Source organism: Bos taurus, chromosome 15 (assembly GCF_002263795.3).
Source record: "Bos taurus isolate L1 Dominette 01449 registration number 42190680 breed Hereford chromosome 15, ARS-UCD2.0, whole genome shotgun sequence".
Taxonomy (NCBI): Eukaryota; Metazoa; Chordata; class Mammalia; order Artiodactyla; family Bovidae; genus Bos; species Bos taurus.
This window is the reverse complement of record NC_037342.1, coordinates 31771493-31787777: the sequence shown is the minus strand read 5'-3', so window position 1 is coordinate 31787777 and position 16285 is coordinate 31771493. Positions and strand designations below refer to the sequence as shown.

At 45.0% G+C, this 16285-nt stretch overlaps 1 protein-coding gene across 1 annotated transcript in view; it reads right to left on the bottom strand.

Moving 5' to 3' along the window:
- TECTA (tectorin alpha) overlaps window positions 1-16285 on the bottom strand; it is an 82746-nt gene that overhangs the window by 20860 nt on the left and 45601 nt on the right. Inside the window, 3 exon segments of the mRNA XM_015474707.3 lie at window positions 215-598; window positions 4763-4962; window positions 15074-15635. Of these exon segments, the coding sequence (XP_015330193.2) occupies window positions 215-598; window positions 4763-4962; window positions 15074-15635 (1146 nt within the window).

Sequence of the window (16285 nt, the reverse complement as noted above, 5' to 3'; positions counted from 1 at the left end):
TTACCACTAGTAAGCGAAAGACTAAATGGGGCTCTTGCTTATGCCTGTAGAATCTCTACACTTTCAATTCTCTAAAACCTGGTTATCTGTGTATGGTATGTGTGAAACAGCCAGTTAAACTCATTATCCGGGAAAACCACAGTAAACAGCCCTCTAGATAGGCCCTCGTTCCAGGGCACATTTCTTAAGAATCAAGGACAGGCTCGTCCGTCACCTTGACTGTGTTCCGGTCGTTGATGAGAATTTGCTCTTCGTTAATGTAGAAATAGACGGGCGAAATGATGGTGAGATTGGGGGCCGACCACTTGTCGAAGTTGATGATGAGCTGGAAGGAGATGTCGGGGAGCTTGTGGCAGATAGTGGAGAGCACGAAGGCGCAGTTGGCTGGGAAGCGGAGGAAGGCGCCGTCGAAGGTGCGGAAGACGCCGCCGCCGGCCGCCAGGCAGTAGGAGGTCTTGGTGCTGAAGCAGCCGCGCACCCCGTTGCGCAGCGCGCACTCCTCGTCCGACTTGCACTGGCGCGGGTCGCACTGGATTAGGTTGCGCCGGAAACAGCGGCACCGCCGCGTGCAGTCGCTGTTCCAGAACAGCTGCTTGGGCTGGAAGAGAGGCGCCCTTTGCATGAAACTCTGGTGGTGGTCAAGGCTGGGGACCCCAAAGCCCAGTCCACTTGGACCCTTTCCGGGCTGGGCTGGCCTATCAGTAACGGGGCTGGAATTTGCAACAAGGGAGGCTGGTTCAAGTCAAACAGTACCTGCCTTCCAGGTACCTCAGATGCCAAACAATATGTTACCTGGTCTCTACTGGTTTCAATCAAGAATCTGGGGATCTTCACAGTGGGTTGTAGAGCTAATCACAGCCAACTAACTAGAATGGGAAGCAGGTCAAGGAACTAGGCGAAGTGGAAAATACTTGGTAGGGAATTCATCTAACAAGTATCAGCTCTACTTGAAGGAACAAATTTAAATTCACTCTATAATGATAAACCCCACCCTTCAATTTTAACTAGGCTAAAGAAAGAGAGAACCAATTCCTATGCTGAGCCATTTTTGTCACCTTAAAAAATGCACAATGTGAGAGTTGCAAGTTAAGTTTTATTTGGGGCAAAATAAGGGCTATAGCTCAGGAGACAGCATTTCAGATAGCTCTGAGAAACTGCTCCAAAGAGGCAAGCGGGAGGGTATGTATGTGATTTTGGTGAAGGGAGAATATATGCAATCAAGTACTTATTTTTTGCAGAAGGTTTCTGCTAGTCATGAGGAGCAGTCATGACCGTGAAGGATTTTTAGTGCTTTTCTAGATATAAGGAGCTACAAGAATTGGGCACATAAAATCGGCTCCTAAAAATACCTATTTGAAGACCTATCCTTCCAGTTTTTCCCAGAGCACAGAATGCCTGATTTCTGCTCTTCACCCTGAACTCTTTTCAGGGAATGTTGAAAAATAAGCAGCTGAAGCAGCACATGTTTTAATCCCTGTAGAGGTAGATGGCAAGTGCCAATGGCAAGTGCCAATTTGTAGCTGGCAGTTTCAACATTTCACAATACTCACTGTTCCAAACTTCTTTCCTTGTAAATAATCTAATTTACTTCTGTTGCAGATACCTCTATTTCTATATCCTGAAGCAAGAAATCTAAGCAACAGTTAGGGTTCATGAAGGGAAAACTTTGGGATCAGACCACCTGGGTTTCAATCCCAGCTCTGCCACCCTACTCATGCCACCCTGAGAGGCTCTGCCAGCTTCCCAGAGTGTTGGTTTGCTTTCTCTAAATTGAAGTTAGTAATAATGTCTTGCAAGGCAGTTGTGAAGATTAAATTCAATAAGACGTGTGATGCATATTTCCCAGCTAAGAGTAGGTACTCAATAAATAATAGCTGCTGTTATTACCAGAAAAGAACCACTCATCCTCTTTCAGATAGTGGGGAATTATAAAAATTTATATTAAATACCTGCAACGAAGTGTATCATCAATTGGTGGCAGCTATTATTTTTCACTCTTTCTACAATCTGTAGACACAGCTATACTTGTAGAGTCTGTGCTCTTGATCTCGTACCTGTTCTAGACTAAGAATTCCAGGGAACTGTTTGAAATTGGTCATGACTGTTCAAGTGGAGTGTGGTCCCAATGAATGGTTTACTTCATAGAGATGAGGGCACTCAAGGCATTAATTCAATTTTCTAAAACAGTGCTTTCCAGAGAAGATGTTTTAATGGCACAAGAAGGGCCTGTTCTACTGTCTGGTCACAATTTTCTGCATTAACGATAGACTTATCAAAACCCTGGATATCAAAGAGAGACCTGACTTAGATCCAAGGGTAAGTAAGAAGAGGGTGAGATCTTCCAGGAAGAGTTTTCTCAAGAAAACCATTCCTGATTCTTTCACCCCTAAAATGGAGTATAAGTAGTTTCTGGAACCTCTTTCCAGACCCGTGAAATATTCTGGGTGCCAGCAGCTTCACAAATTGGCTTCCTTTCTCTTATCAGATTTGCAGAATAATTGAGTGGATGGTCTGGCCTCTCTCAGATAAGAAGTCAGACATTGCATGGGTGGAGAGAGAAAAATAACCTGATGTATGTGGATATGATCAAGGGTCCATAACTCATCCTACAGGAGAACTTGATCATGAAAGTAGCATCCCAGTAAAGAGACTGGCCCAGTGCTGCCTGCTCAACCTTAATTAGACCTGATGAGGACAGCCGGGTAATTACCCTACATGCTAATGGCTAGATGTGTTCTCTTTTTATTTCCAAAGAAATCTGTCGTATAAACAAGCCTCCAAGCTTGCTTGAACAGTGGCAAGTAGGTGTGGATTATTTGTTCTGTGAATTTGCTACTTCCCAGATATAAGCTGTTGTCAAAACCCACTGACTTTCTGATGAAAAGTGGATACTAATGTTGAGAGTGCTAATAGCTGCCGAGAGCTGTATTGTGCTTTTCCTGAGAGCTCCAAGGGCTTTTATATGCATCATTTCATTAACACGCCTGGATTTTTTTAATTTATAAAATGCCTCTTAAGAGAATTAACAAAACAATAAGCAGCTACCAATTATTGACCTGCTAGGTGCCAGGTACTAAGGCACCTGCATAGATTACACAACGCCCATATGAGTTGGTATGTTTTGGAGATAAGGTCACAGAAGCTCAGAGAAATAGCACAGTTTGTTCAGTGTCACATCACCAGTGTTGGTTCAGCTAGGATCAAGCCCAAATCTCAATCCATTATGTCACAGACACTCAGGATCTCTGTTGAGGGAAGCATGACACACTTGATAAGTGGATACATTTCAGTAAATCTCTGGACAGGGGAGCAGAGATTGAAATAGCGTTTTTCAGTTTTGAGCCTGGTTATCTCTTCTCCCAGATTGTAGGAAAATGGAATCTATTATTATTTTCTCCCACATGTTTTGCCTCTTCCTTTCAAATAATCAATATCTCTAAGAGCTAACTTCAAAACTCACCTCTGCCAAGAAGCCTTCTTTGATCAATTCTGCTATTTTACTCTACTTTCCCCCATCTTTCTAATACAACATTTATACAAATTTCCCTCTGAAAATGAGACTGAAGGTAACAGCCATATTCATCTCTTTCTATTTCTTCTCAAAGTAAAGTAACTTAGTTGTTCTTGAACAAGAACAATATTTCTTTACAGAAAGAAAGCAGTGTTTCTTTTTTGCCTAGTTTATTTTCAATTTAGACACTTCAATTAGTTTTTTTTTTTAATGCTTCGATTCTTTTTCATTTTAAAATTGATTAGTTCTGTAGGGTATTATTTTTCACTTGATGATATGTTATTTTGTAATTGTCCTCTTGTTTTTAAAGTGCATTTTTTTTCCTCTCCTGAATAGATTTTTAAGTTCCTTAAGGCAGGGAACATGCTTTATCATCCCCAACAATACCACTAGCACAGAGATCTGCAAATAGCAGCTATTGCACAGATGCTGTTGTTAACTGTCTACTCACCAATGTCAGGTATTGATATCGTTTAAACAGAATGGGCGAGAGGCAGAACCCAGGGCTAAATAACCTCTCCAGGCAAGATCTTTTTAAGAACATAAAGTATTCCAGCACATAAAGAAAGATTACAGGGTGGAAGTATAAATGATTTTGCATGCTCATATGTTTTACTCAGGGACATCTAAGAAGGGCATGTTCATCAGCTCTATGTGAAGCCCCCAAAGACAGAGAAGCAGAGGGTAGGATGTGGAAAACAGGACATTAAGCAGCCCAGACAGAACTCTCTGGGGACGGTCCTAGAGGGACAAATGACACATGAAGAGATGGCAGCCTTCACTCCCCTTCTCATGGAGCTGCAATAGACAGAAGAGAGAAAGCCACTCCTCCCAGCCTAGAGCTCCATATTTTCCAGTTAAAACTGCCCTTAGCTAAGACAGGTATGAATGTCAGATTCACTGCCTTCCTATTTCCAAACAGCAGCCACGTCAGAAGCTTTCAGACTAAGATTTACAGGAGAGGAAATCAGAAGGGCTTAGAGAAAGGCACGGAGGAGGGAGAGAGGCACACACAATGCTAGCGAGGAGGCAGGTAGAGTGAGACCCAAGCGCATGTCTAAATCCGGAGCCTCATCTGACCTGTCCGTGACCTCTCACCCCCCTCGTCCCCCCTCTCCGCCTCCCTGTGAATCCACAGCACCATCTTATCCTCATCAGAAGGGAAGATGGGTTCACCATGACCCATCTTCCGCCTAGCGGGGAGAGAACTCCGCTGCCTCTCAAGGAAGAAGGGCGGGCCGGCGCCCCTACCTCGTAGTACTTGCCGTCGGAGTAGCAGCCGCAGCTGTGGGGCAGAATGCAGCTCTTGCCGTTGAGGACGTAGCCGGGGTCGCACTGGCAGCCCTCCACGCAGTAGTGGTTGCAGTCGCTCTTGAGGCGGATGGCGGCGCAGCGGGGCTGGCACACGCTCACGCAGCTCTCGTAGTGGCTGTTGGGAGGGCAGGCGACGGCTGCAAGGGGAGACACGGGTCAGGATGGGCCATCCCCAGGGCTGTCAACGCCTTCCTCCCGGCCTTCCCTCACCCGCTCGGGGAGATGGAGGCCTGGTGCGGAGGAAGCTTTGCCCCCGACCTCCCGCTTTCCTCCCCTCTCTGCTTATGCAACGCCTTTATGGGACTTAGCACTGCAGAAACAATGGACAGCAGAGCAGACGGAGGTTACCCGGCTCCTCACACCTCTTGCCCCTCTCCTCAGCCTTGCTTTCCCTGAGGTTCTCTCCAACCTGTTGCCTTAAACCCACTACCCAACACGCATCTTGACTACAGTGATTCACTGGATGGTCTCCCAGGTGTGCCCCACATTCATTCCTGCCTTTAGGTCCCCATCTGATGTTCATCTCCCTTCCCCACCCACTTCTTCATCCTCCCAGTGTCTCCAAATTTATCTCCCATTTATCATTTTCTTACTGGAGTATAATGGCTTTACCATTTTGTGTTAGCTTCTGCTGGACAATGAAGTGAATCAGCTATACCTGTATGTATATCCCTTCCCTCTTGGACCTCCCTCCCACCCCCTTCCCCACCATCCCACCCATCTAGGTCATCACAGAGAACTGAGCTGAGCTCCCTGTACTTTATAGCAAGTTCCCACTACCTGTCTATCTTCCACATGGTGTATGTATGTGTTAGTTACTCAGTCGTGTCAGACTCTTTTTGACCCCGTGGACTGTAGCCTGCCAGGCTCCTCTGTCCGTGGAATTCTCCAGGCCAAGAATACTGGAATGGGTAGCTACTCCCTTCTTCAGGGGATCTTCCAGAACCAGTGATCGAATCCAGGTCTCTTGCATTGCAGGCAGATTCTTTACCATCTGAGCCAGCAGGGCAGCCCTTTACACATGGCAGTGTGGTGTATATATGTCAACCCTATTTTCCCAATTCATCCCACCCACCCCTTTGCTGCAGTGTCCACATGTCCATTTTCTACATATTCATCTCTATTCCTCCCCTGGCAATAGGTTCATCTGTACAATTTTTCTAGACTCCACATAATGTGTTAATATTTTATTTGTTTTACTTTTTTGGCCATGGTCCATGGCATGTGAGAGCTTAGTTCCCTGGCCCAGTATTGGATTGTGTCCCCTGCATTGGCAATATGGAGTCTTAACCACTGGACCACCAAGGGGAGTCCCCAGATCCCTCATTCTTCAAGCCCCAGGTAGAATCCCAACTTATCTGCAAAACTCCCTGTTCTTTCACTAGCTCAGAACTTCCAGAACCCTTTTCTAAGCCAATAGTTTTTAACAGTAGGCCCTCGAACCCCTTGATTTCTGAGAAGGCAAACTTACATGGTGTGTGTGCCTGTGTATGGAGACCAATCCATGTCAACTATGTTCTGTGGCTTTTAAATGTATGTAGATGCTTTCCTGGAAGGCAACTGGGGTCCTGCTGAAGGGTGTGGGCTCTGGAATCAGCTCTAAGAGATTGGAGCCATTACCTAATCTCTCTGGGTTTCAGCTCCTTATCTGTATTATGCAGTTACCCAGGGCAGCACTTCATGGCTTTTTGGGAGGGAATGAGTGAGTCTGTGTACTTAGAACAGTGCCAAGCACCTAAGTGCTTGGCGTGCTGCAGTCTGTGGGGTTGCAAAGAGTCAGACATGACTTAGCGATGGAACAGCAGCAACAACGAGCACCTAAGTGTTCAGCAAGTGGTAGTCAATCATTAAAGGCAGGTTTGCTTAAATATTTTACAGAAACTAGTATTTAAGTCAATGTATACAAAAAAGAGCGGTAAAGAACCTGCCTGCCAATGCAGGAGATGTGGGTTTAAACCCTGAGTTGGGAAGATCCCATGGAGAAGGAAACGGCAACCCGCTCCAGTGTTCTTGCCTGGGAAATGTCATGGACAGAGGAGCCTCATGGGCCGCAGTCCATCAGGTCGGAAAAGAATTGACATGACTTATCAACTAAACAACAAAAATAACAATACAAAAAAGTACAACTACTCTTATGTGGGAATTTCTACTCTACATCACTTAGGCTTGAATCATTGTTTTTGCACTGCTGTGTGTATTTTATGTGTTTATAATGATGCTACATCCTTGTACATTTATCCATGCCCTCATGAGTTAATGAATCTCTAAATTCCTGGAAGTGGAATAACTGGGTCAGAGGGTATGTGCATTTAAGCTTTTGATGGATGCAACTGAATTGGCCTTTAAAGAGGCTTTGTCTCTTTATCCTCCTACCAGGGCTATATGAGATTTATTTTTCCCTCATCCTCACTGATTGGTTGTTTATCCCCAAACTTTCTGGTCCTTGGAAAAAACTACATGCTATACCTATAAGGGATCACCATCCAGAATATGAAGGAACTTCTAAAATTCAACAACAACAAAAAAAACAAACAATCTGATACAAAAATGAGAGAGGAATTTAAATAGACCTTTCTGCAAAGAAGATATATGAATGGCCAAGAAGCATGTGAAAATCAACACCACTAATCATCAGGAAAATCAAAACTATAATGTGATATCACCTCATACCCACTAAGATGGCTACTATTAAAAAACACCCAGACAATAACAAATATTGGTAAAGATGTGGAAAAATTGGAACCCTGTGCCCTGTTGGTAAGAATGTAAAATGGTACAGCTGCTGTGGGAAAGAGTAGGGTGGGTTCTCAAAGAATTGAAAATAGAATTACCCTATGGGCCCAGCAATTCCATTCCTGGGTGTATACTTAAAAACGTGAAAGAAATATCTCTAAGAGATATTTAGACACTGTTGTCATAGCAGCATTCTTCATTACAGCTAAATCATGGGAGCAATACAAGTGTCCACCAATGGATGAATGGATAAGCAAGATGTAGTCTATACATACAATGGAATATCACTTAGCCTGAAAAAGGAAGGAGATTCTGCAACTTGGATGAACCTTGAGACACTAAGTGAAATAAACCATCCACAAAAAGATGAATACCGTATGATTCCACTTATGTGAGGTGTCTAAAGTAGTTAAGACAGGAAGTAGAACAGTGGTTTCAGGGGACTCTGGAAAGGGAGAGGAGTGGAGAGTTAGTGTTTAATGGGTACAGAGTTTCAGTTGAGCAAAATGAAAAGCATGCTGGAGGTAGAGGATGGTGGTTGCACAACAATATGAATGTACTTAGTGACACTGAACTACACCCTTAAAAATGGTTACAATAGCAATTGTTATGTGCATTTTACCACAATAAGAAATTAATGCTATATCCTTATTTCATTTGCATCCTTTGTGAGACTATTTGTATCTTTTTCCTTTGTTTATAATCTATTTGTATATCTTTTTCTGTGAATTGCCTTTTCACGTCCTTTACACATTTTGTTTGTCGAATTTTTTATTAAATTGTAAAAGCTCTTTGTAAACTGAAAATATATTTTTGTTTGTCACGTGTTAAAATATTTACCAATTGCTTTTTGACTTTGCTGCTTCTTCCTTTTTTTTTTGGTACATTGGTTTGTGATCTTGATGATGTTTTTCCCATATGGAAATATAAAAGTTTAAAGTAGTCAAATTTATCATGTTTTCCCTTGTGGTTTTAGGTGTTTTGTTTAGAAAGGCCCTCTTTACTCCTAGATTACAAAAAATATGCCTTTGTTCTCTTTTAGTAGTTTGTTTCGTTTTAAATTTATTTATTTTGGCTGTGCTGGGTCTTCGCTGCTGCATGGGCTTTTCTCTAGTTTTGGAGAGCAGGGGCTACTCACTAGTAGCAGTGCACGTGCTTCTCATTGCAGTGGCTTCTCAGTGCAGAGCACAGGCTCCAGGGTGCACGGGCTTCCGTAGTCGCAGCACATGGGCTCTGTAGCTTTGGCTCACAGGCTCGAGAGCCCAGGCTCAATAACTGTGCACAGGCTTAGTTGCTCCATGGCATGTGGGATCTTCCCAGATCAGGGATCAAACCCATGTCTCCTGCATTGGCAAGTAGATGCTTTACCACTGAACCACCAGGGAAACCCTTCTGGTAGTTTTATGATTTAAATGTTCGTGTTTAATCTTGGCTCTGTCTGGGTTTTATTTTTGAGTGAGGAAATGAAGGAAGGATTTAATTATTTTTCCCCCGATAGTTTGTCCTTTATTGACTAATACACTTTCCCCAGTGATTGGAAACGCCAGCTTTACTATATACTAATTTCTCTTTGGTGTTTGGGCCTATTTCTGGACTTTCTCCTCAGTCCACTGGTTGGTTTTTCTGTGCATGTGCCAGTATCGACTTGTCATCTGGCAAATCCCATGGACAAGGTACAGTCCACAGGGTAGAAAAGAGTCGGACACAACTGAAGCAACTGAGCACGCATGCATTGAAACTCTACAATATATTTTAATATCTGGGAAGACATAACTACCAATTTAGAAATGTCTACTGTTGTTTCAAGTATACTGGTCCTATTTGCCCAACAAGGCAACAAACTCCATATTTCATACTTCTGATTTTTTGTGGTCCCCCAAAGAGTGCTGCGGAGAAGGCAATGGCACCCCACTCCAGTACTCTTGCCTGGAAAATCTCCTGGATGGAGGAGCCTGGTGGGCTGCAGTCCATGGGGTCGAGAAGAGTCGGACACGACTGAGCGACTTCACTTTCGCTTCTCACTTTCATGCATTGGAGAAGGAAATGGCAACCCACTCCAGTGTTCTTGCCTGGAGAATCCCAGGGACGGGGGAGCCTGGAGGGCTGCCGTCTCTGGGGTCGCACAGAGTCGGACACGACTGAAGTGACTTAGCAGTAGCAGCAGCAAATAGTGCTGAGAATGTGACAAGTGATTAATAAACACTTGATTCTTGAAAACAATCTTCCAAATTCCTAATTCTGATTTTCTCCACCCAAATGCAGTACGGAGAGCTGAAAGTGATGATGGTTCTACACCTGGATTTCTATTGTGGTCACAAATGTGTCTCTTGCTGTGGCCAGTGGACTGATACGCCTTTGTGCCCTCGGTGGGCAGGATGCGTGGGAAGAGCAATGCAGCAAGGAAATGGAACTGGTAAAGGCTCTGGAGTCAGGCTGACCTGGCTCGAGTCTTGGCCTCTGTGACTAACTAGCAGTGTCACCTTGGGCAGGTTATTTACTCTCTCTAAACCTTGGCTCCTCTGCTTCCTCATCTGTAAAACGGAGATAATAACATCTCCCTCATCAAATATTAATCATTGTTAACATAAAATGAAGTGCAATTTTGTACAGTGCCAGGTGTTTCAATGAAAGTTTCTGTTACTAACAGTAGGAACAGTTGTAGTAGTAACAATAGGAATTTTTAAAGTTATTTAACTACAATTTTTATTTTTTTTGATCGGGCTGGGTCTTTGTTATAGCTCAGGCTCTTCCGTGCGGCTTCGCTAGTTATGGTGCAAGGCTTCTAGAGAGTGTGGGCTCAGTAGCTGCAGCACGTGGCCCAGTTGGCCCTTGGGATGTGGGCTCTTAGTTTCCCTGACAGGGATCAAACCTGTGTCCCATGCCATTGCAAAGTGGATTCTTAACCACTGGACCACCAGGGGAGTCCCTCAATTAGAATTATTGAGTTTGCAGAGAAAGATATAGGAAAACGCCTAATTATCAGACTTTTGACCAAGAGCTTTGAAGTAGCAAAATCTGCCTCTGAAAAAAGAGAAAATGATACTCAACGTTGGCTGATCAGGCACCAGACAGCCTTGTGTATGAGCCGTCATCACATTTAATTCTCACGATGGCCCGCTGAGGTTGGAAGGTGCCTCCCCAGACCTGGTTCTACAGAGCTCTGCATCCTCTGTGGTACCCAGGCGCTCCCAACCCCCCAGGGCTTCCTGGCCTGACCAGATAAGAGGAGCAGCATACCACAGCCAGAGAGCACTGTCTCTGGAGCCACCTTCCAATTTACCCAAGCCAATTTCCTTGGGAAAGTCTCTGAATTACTCTGAGCTTTGGTTTCCTCCTCTAGAAAGTGGGACTATTAATATGGCAGAAACCAACACAATATTGTATAGCAATTATCTTCCAATTAAAAATAAATAAATTTTTTAAAACAGGGCGTACTTTACAGGGTTGCTGTAAAGTTATAGGAGTCAATGACTGAGGACTCAGCACTGAGAAGAGTGCCTGGCACATGGTCAAAGCTAAGTACCTGCAATGAATTTATTATTTTCTTCTCTTACTGTATTCTCACCATCAAGTGCTCTAATTTAAGTTCTCCATTAAAGAATTGAAAGAATGACAGATGCAGCTGAAAGAATTTTAAGAAGGGGTTCGCAATAAAGACAACTGGCCTCCCCTCCCTGCTCTAAGCCTATTTGTTCAACTTGGGTGAAGGAGTTTTCCAATGCTTTTGCAAAAAGAGTAATTCAGTAATAAATTATCCCATTGATAGGAACAGCCAATATTATTGATAACCAACAGCATCCTACCTTGTTACCAATCAAGCATATATTTAATGGGCAATTCTGGCTTAACCCTTTTTCTCCTGAAAACAGCATTCTCATTTCTCAACATGTGAGGGTTGAAATGGATGAATTCTTAGTGGAAGAGAGGAGTGGGACATGCATGTGTGCTAAATCACTCAGTCATGTCCAACTCTTTGCAACACTATAGACTACAGCCCATCAGGTCTTATGTCCATGGGAATTCTCCAGGCAAGAATACTGGAGTGGGTTGCCCTGTCCTCCTGCAGGGGATCTTCCTGACCCAGGGATCAAACCCATGTCTCATGTCTCCTTCACTGGCAGGCGCTTTCTTTACCACTAGTGCCACCTGGGAAACCCCAGGGAGGGAGACAGGGGGATGCTATTCCTGCCCTCATGTCTCAGAGGTTAACACCATGTCAGATTTGGTTGTTGTTTAGTTGCTAAGTTGTGTCCAACTCTTTTGTGACACCATGGACTGTAGCCCACCATGCTCCTCTGTCCATAGAATTTCCCAGGTAAGAATACTAGCGTGAGTTGTCATTTCCTTCTCCAGGGGATCTTCCAACCCAGGGATCAAACACACATCTCCTGCATTGGCAGGAGACTTCTTTACCACTGAGCCACCAGGCAAGCCCCAAACTTGGTTACAAACAATCATATTCAAGCCAGCCTGTGTTCACTGATCTTTCAGATTGAATGGCTGAGTTAGGACTCAGGCTCCCGCGGCTTTTCTCTGCTTCTGAAATTCAAAATGGAAAACTAAGCTGCCTCCAACTGTGTCCGCACACCCTCCATCTCCACCCACACACCGTCTCTAAAGTGTAATTTTTTTTTTTCTCTTATTTTAGCTTTTCTTTTTTGCCAGTCACCACCACCACCTCTTCAGGAGCTTTCTTTTAGATCTTGGCCCCTGTCCTGAAATGCCAAGGTGAGGGAAGGACTATCCCCACTGCGGTGAGCTGGCCTAGGCCTTGCTGGCAGGCAGCGGTCCAGGCAGGGATGGGTCAAGGGTGGTCAGGTCATGGTCAAGGGTGGGCAGGACAGACTCTGCTCTGACTTGTATGGAGCTCCCTGTGACTATGTATAGAGGACGCCACCAATGTCTGGACAGCACTCTGAGCAGGGGAGAGGAAAGAATGCTGGTTGAGGGGACAGGAGGACAAGAAAAATAGTCTTCATAGCCTTTAGGAATGGTCTCCCTTTTCCAAACCATTTCCCCATCCTGCACCAGTTTCAGCCCTATGGGTCCAAACTCCCTAGAAGGGGACCTTTATCCTCAAAGGTAAGGCCATGAGTGTGTGCTAACTTGCTTCTTTTTCTTTCCCATGAGTGACAACATTTGATACCCGTAATTTCAGGTGAGAGCTCCTGGTATTAGCCTTCTTTAAAAACAATTCTTCACTGCTTATTGCAGCTAGAGGTAATGGATGTGGGCAGACACTATTCTCTGCCCCACATCCCAGCGACACCAGACAAAATGGCGACCACCGCGGCATGGCTACGGGAAAAGAGGGCCGGCTCTGCAGCAGGTCGCAAGAGGCAGCAGGCAGGGTCTCCTTCCTAAAACTCTCTCCCCATCCTGCACCACGTCTAGGCCCCCGGCTTCAGAGGCTGGTCTTCTGATTTAGGGGAAGGTAAGCTCTCTTGTGGGTTTCCCAGTGGTAAAGAATCCGCCTGCCGATGCAAGAGACACAAGTGACTTGGGTTCGATCCCTGGTCAGGAAGATACCTTGGAGGAGGAAATGGCAACTACTCTAGTATTCTTGCCTGGGAAACCCCATGAACAGAGGAGTCTGGAGGGCTATGGTCTGTGGGGTCACAAAGAGTCCAATACGACTGAGCAACTGAGCATGCTAACAACGAAGCACTCTCGCCCCAGTGAGCTCCCCTCAGTGAATCCAGAGTAGTTCTGGAGGTTTACCCGCAGTCTGACTTTTTCATAGGCCTACTTATTTCATTAAAGTCACCAGAGGCCCCTACTGGCATTGCTCCCTGTAACCCCTCACTCAGGGACTGAGCCTGGCTGACATGGCATCTTCTCCCTCCCCCTCCCCCCTTCCTCCCACCCTCCCCTCCTAATCTACATGAATCCAATTATGTGGAATGTAAACGAACTGTGTGAGCATTAAACGACAATACTGTTTTTGGTTTTTCATCCAAATCTCCCTTTACCAGGATGAAAAGGGATTTTATTCTCCAGGACCCCTGCTGTATCACTTATTTGGAGCTCTTTGCATTCAGCATTCATTTGTAGCCTTTCTCATACAGTTAGGCCTAAAAGAAATTTGCTGTCGCTAATGAGATTGAGATGGGAAAACAGACCCAGGCAGTTTGGCCAAAGACCAATAGCAGTTTCTCTTCCCCATTTTTTCCTATTGTGATGTGCTAAATGCAGACAAATTATTCCACTATGTAGTGTATGGGCTGAGAGCTGGAGCTTTGAGGCTGGAAGGTCAAACCCTGACTTTGCCACTGAGATTGTAGAACCTTAGGCAAGTTACTTAACTCCTGTGAGTCTCAGTTTCTCCCTGACTAATTGGGTGATTGAGGAGATAATGTTGATAAAGTGTTTAGCACTGGACTTGGCTCAAAGCGAGCCAGGAATGTAACACCACCACTTAACATGCATGGAGTGCACTAGGCTTTCAATTATCTAATTTGATCCTCCTGACGTTTCTGTAGCATAAAGAGTGTAGGAAGCAGCATTATCGGGGAGTGGGGGGGACAAATGATCAGGGAGGACAAGTGAAATGCGTCAAGGTCACAACCATCCTTACGGACAGAGCAAGGCAAGAATCCAGGCGCTCTAGTTCTGCTTTTTTCTTTCTTTTTTCATTGACATATAATCGATGTGCAATATTAATGTTAATCTCAGGTGTATCTAATTCTTTTTCCAATGTTTTCAACATTCTGTCCAATGCTTTCAACATTCTGCTATATTTCATCAATGCAAAAACTGATACACGACATGTGTGCGTGCTAAATCGCTTCAGTTGCGTCTGACTCTTTGTGACCTATGAAATGTAGCCCGCCAGGCTCCTCTGTCCACTTCCTGATCCAGGGATTGAACCTGGGTTTCTTACATGTCCTGCATTGGTAAAGCAGGTTCTTTACCAATAAATGACATATATGAGTCAAATAGAAAAATATATTAGGTGAAAGCATATAAATTATCAGTACAGTGATGAGTCAGTGAGGTTCTAGAACTATGAACTAAGCAACCTACTATCTCATTCTCCCCCCATTTGTCTTTTGTTAGAATCCTACTGTGTCCTTGCTGAGCCCAAATGCCATGTGGGCTGCTCTCTGCTTTATGTACATTTTGATTCATCTTCAGAGGAATATAAAGGAAGTAAGTGGTATTAATCCCATTTTATAGATAAGAACACAGAGGTTCTTGGAGGTTTGAGCTCTTGCTTCAGATAGCAAACTCAATTCCAAAGGGTAGATCTCCTTACCCCCAAAAAGTGCATATCCTGAGACATCACTGGTGGTCCAGCAGTTAAGACTCCATGCTTCCACTGCTAGGGGCCTAGGTTCAATTGCTGGGTCAGGGAACTAAGATCCTGCAGGCCACGTGGCACGGCCAAAAACCCCCACCAAAACCGGAGTGCATGTCCTGAAATGGCCCCACTGGATTTGCTCTGACTCCTACTGGGTGACTAGCCCGCCCACAACAATCAAAATGCAAGGAGAGCCCACAGGAAGGACTCACAGCAGGACGTGTAGTTCCTCCAGCCAGTCACCGCGATCCCCTGGGTCTGGCAGGTGCTGGCATAGTTCTGCAGCCAGCTGCAGGCGGTCTGCACAGCGCCCCCATCGATGCAAGAGTCGAAGAGGCAGTTCTTATAGAAGAAAGTGGGGTTGACCTTGCTGTGGCACTTGGTGAAGCCCGCATTCTGGTTGGGGATGAGGCTGCAGAGCTGCTGCACTTTGGAGAAACCTTCCACCTTGGCACAGGATGGGCAGCGGTCACCACAGCCAATCTGGCAGAAGGTGTCCCTCTTCACCCAGCTCTGTCCAAACTCATTGACGCTGGAGGCCAGCAGACCTATGGGCATCTCCAGGTCGTCGTCGGGGTTGCCGTTGTAGCGGCCACACAGGCCGTAGGTGCTGTTCTGCATGCTCCGAGGGACCGTGACGGACAGGAAGGTCTTCCAGTCGTAGACCACCTTTAGCCCAAAGTCAGTTTCCACCACCACGTGGAAACCAAAAGAAAAGATGTTTATCTTCCCTTGTCCCAACTTCAGGGGCAGATAGAGCCGTTCATTGTTGACCTGCAAGAGGAAGCAGGTTGACATAGACAAATCCAGGTGACCCAGACATTCCCCTACCCCGCCCGCCACCACTCTTTTAATGATTAGTCTCTGAGAGGCAGCCCCAGAGGGGGGTGGAAGCAGGTTGAATCCAATCTTTGTATTTAGTGTCGTTTCTGTCACTCAACTATTATTAGGATTTGAACAGACTTAAATGACTATCCTTTGTACATTAATACACCTATTTATTTCAGTGCCTTCTGTTTATAGCGTTATTTCCCCCAGGAGTTCAAATTGTTTTCTCCAAGGTAATGAGAGGGTAATAAGAATTCAATTAAAGTTTAGACTAAAATATCCAAACCTAGAACTCTTATGTTGCTATTTCCAGCTCTTCCATGGATTTATCTTAGACAAGCCTCAATTTATTAAATCCTTCAGGATCTTCTTTTTCCTGAAGAATGACTTGACTTCGCTGGTCCCTCTGCCAAGGATGCTATTCTTTACCCATCAACATCCTTCTCATCCCCCAGACCCTGCTCAAATGCCAGCTCTTCTATAAGGCAAGATTTTTGGAGCCTGTGGTCAGAATGAATCACTCCCTCGTCTGGGCAACCAGAACAAGTTATTTATACTTCTCTCCTGTTCTTCTGCACCTTTGGCCAAGATCAGGC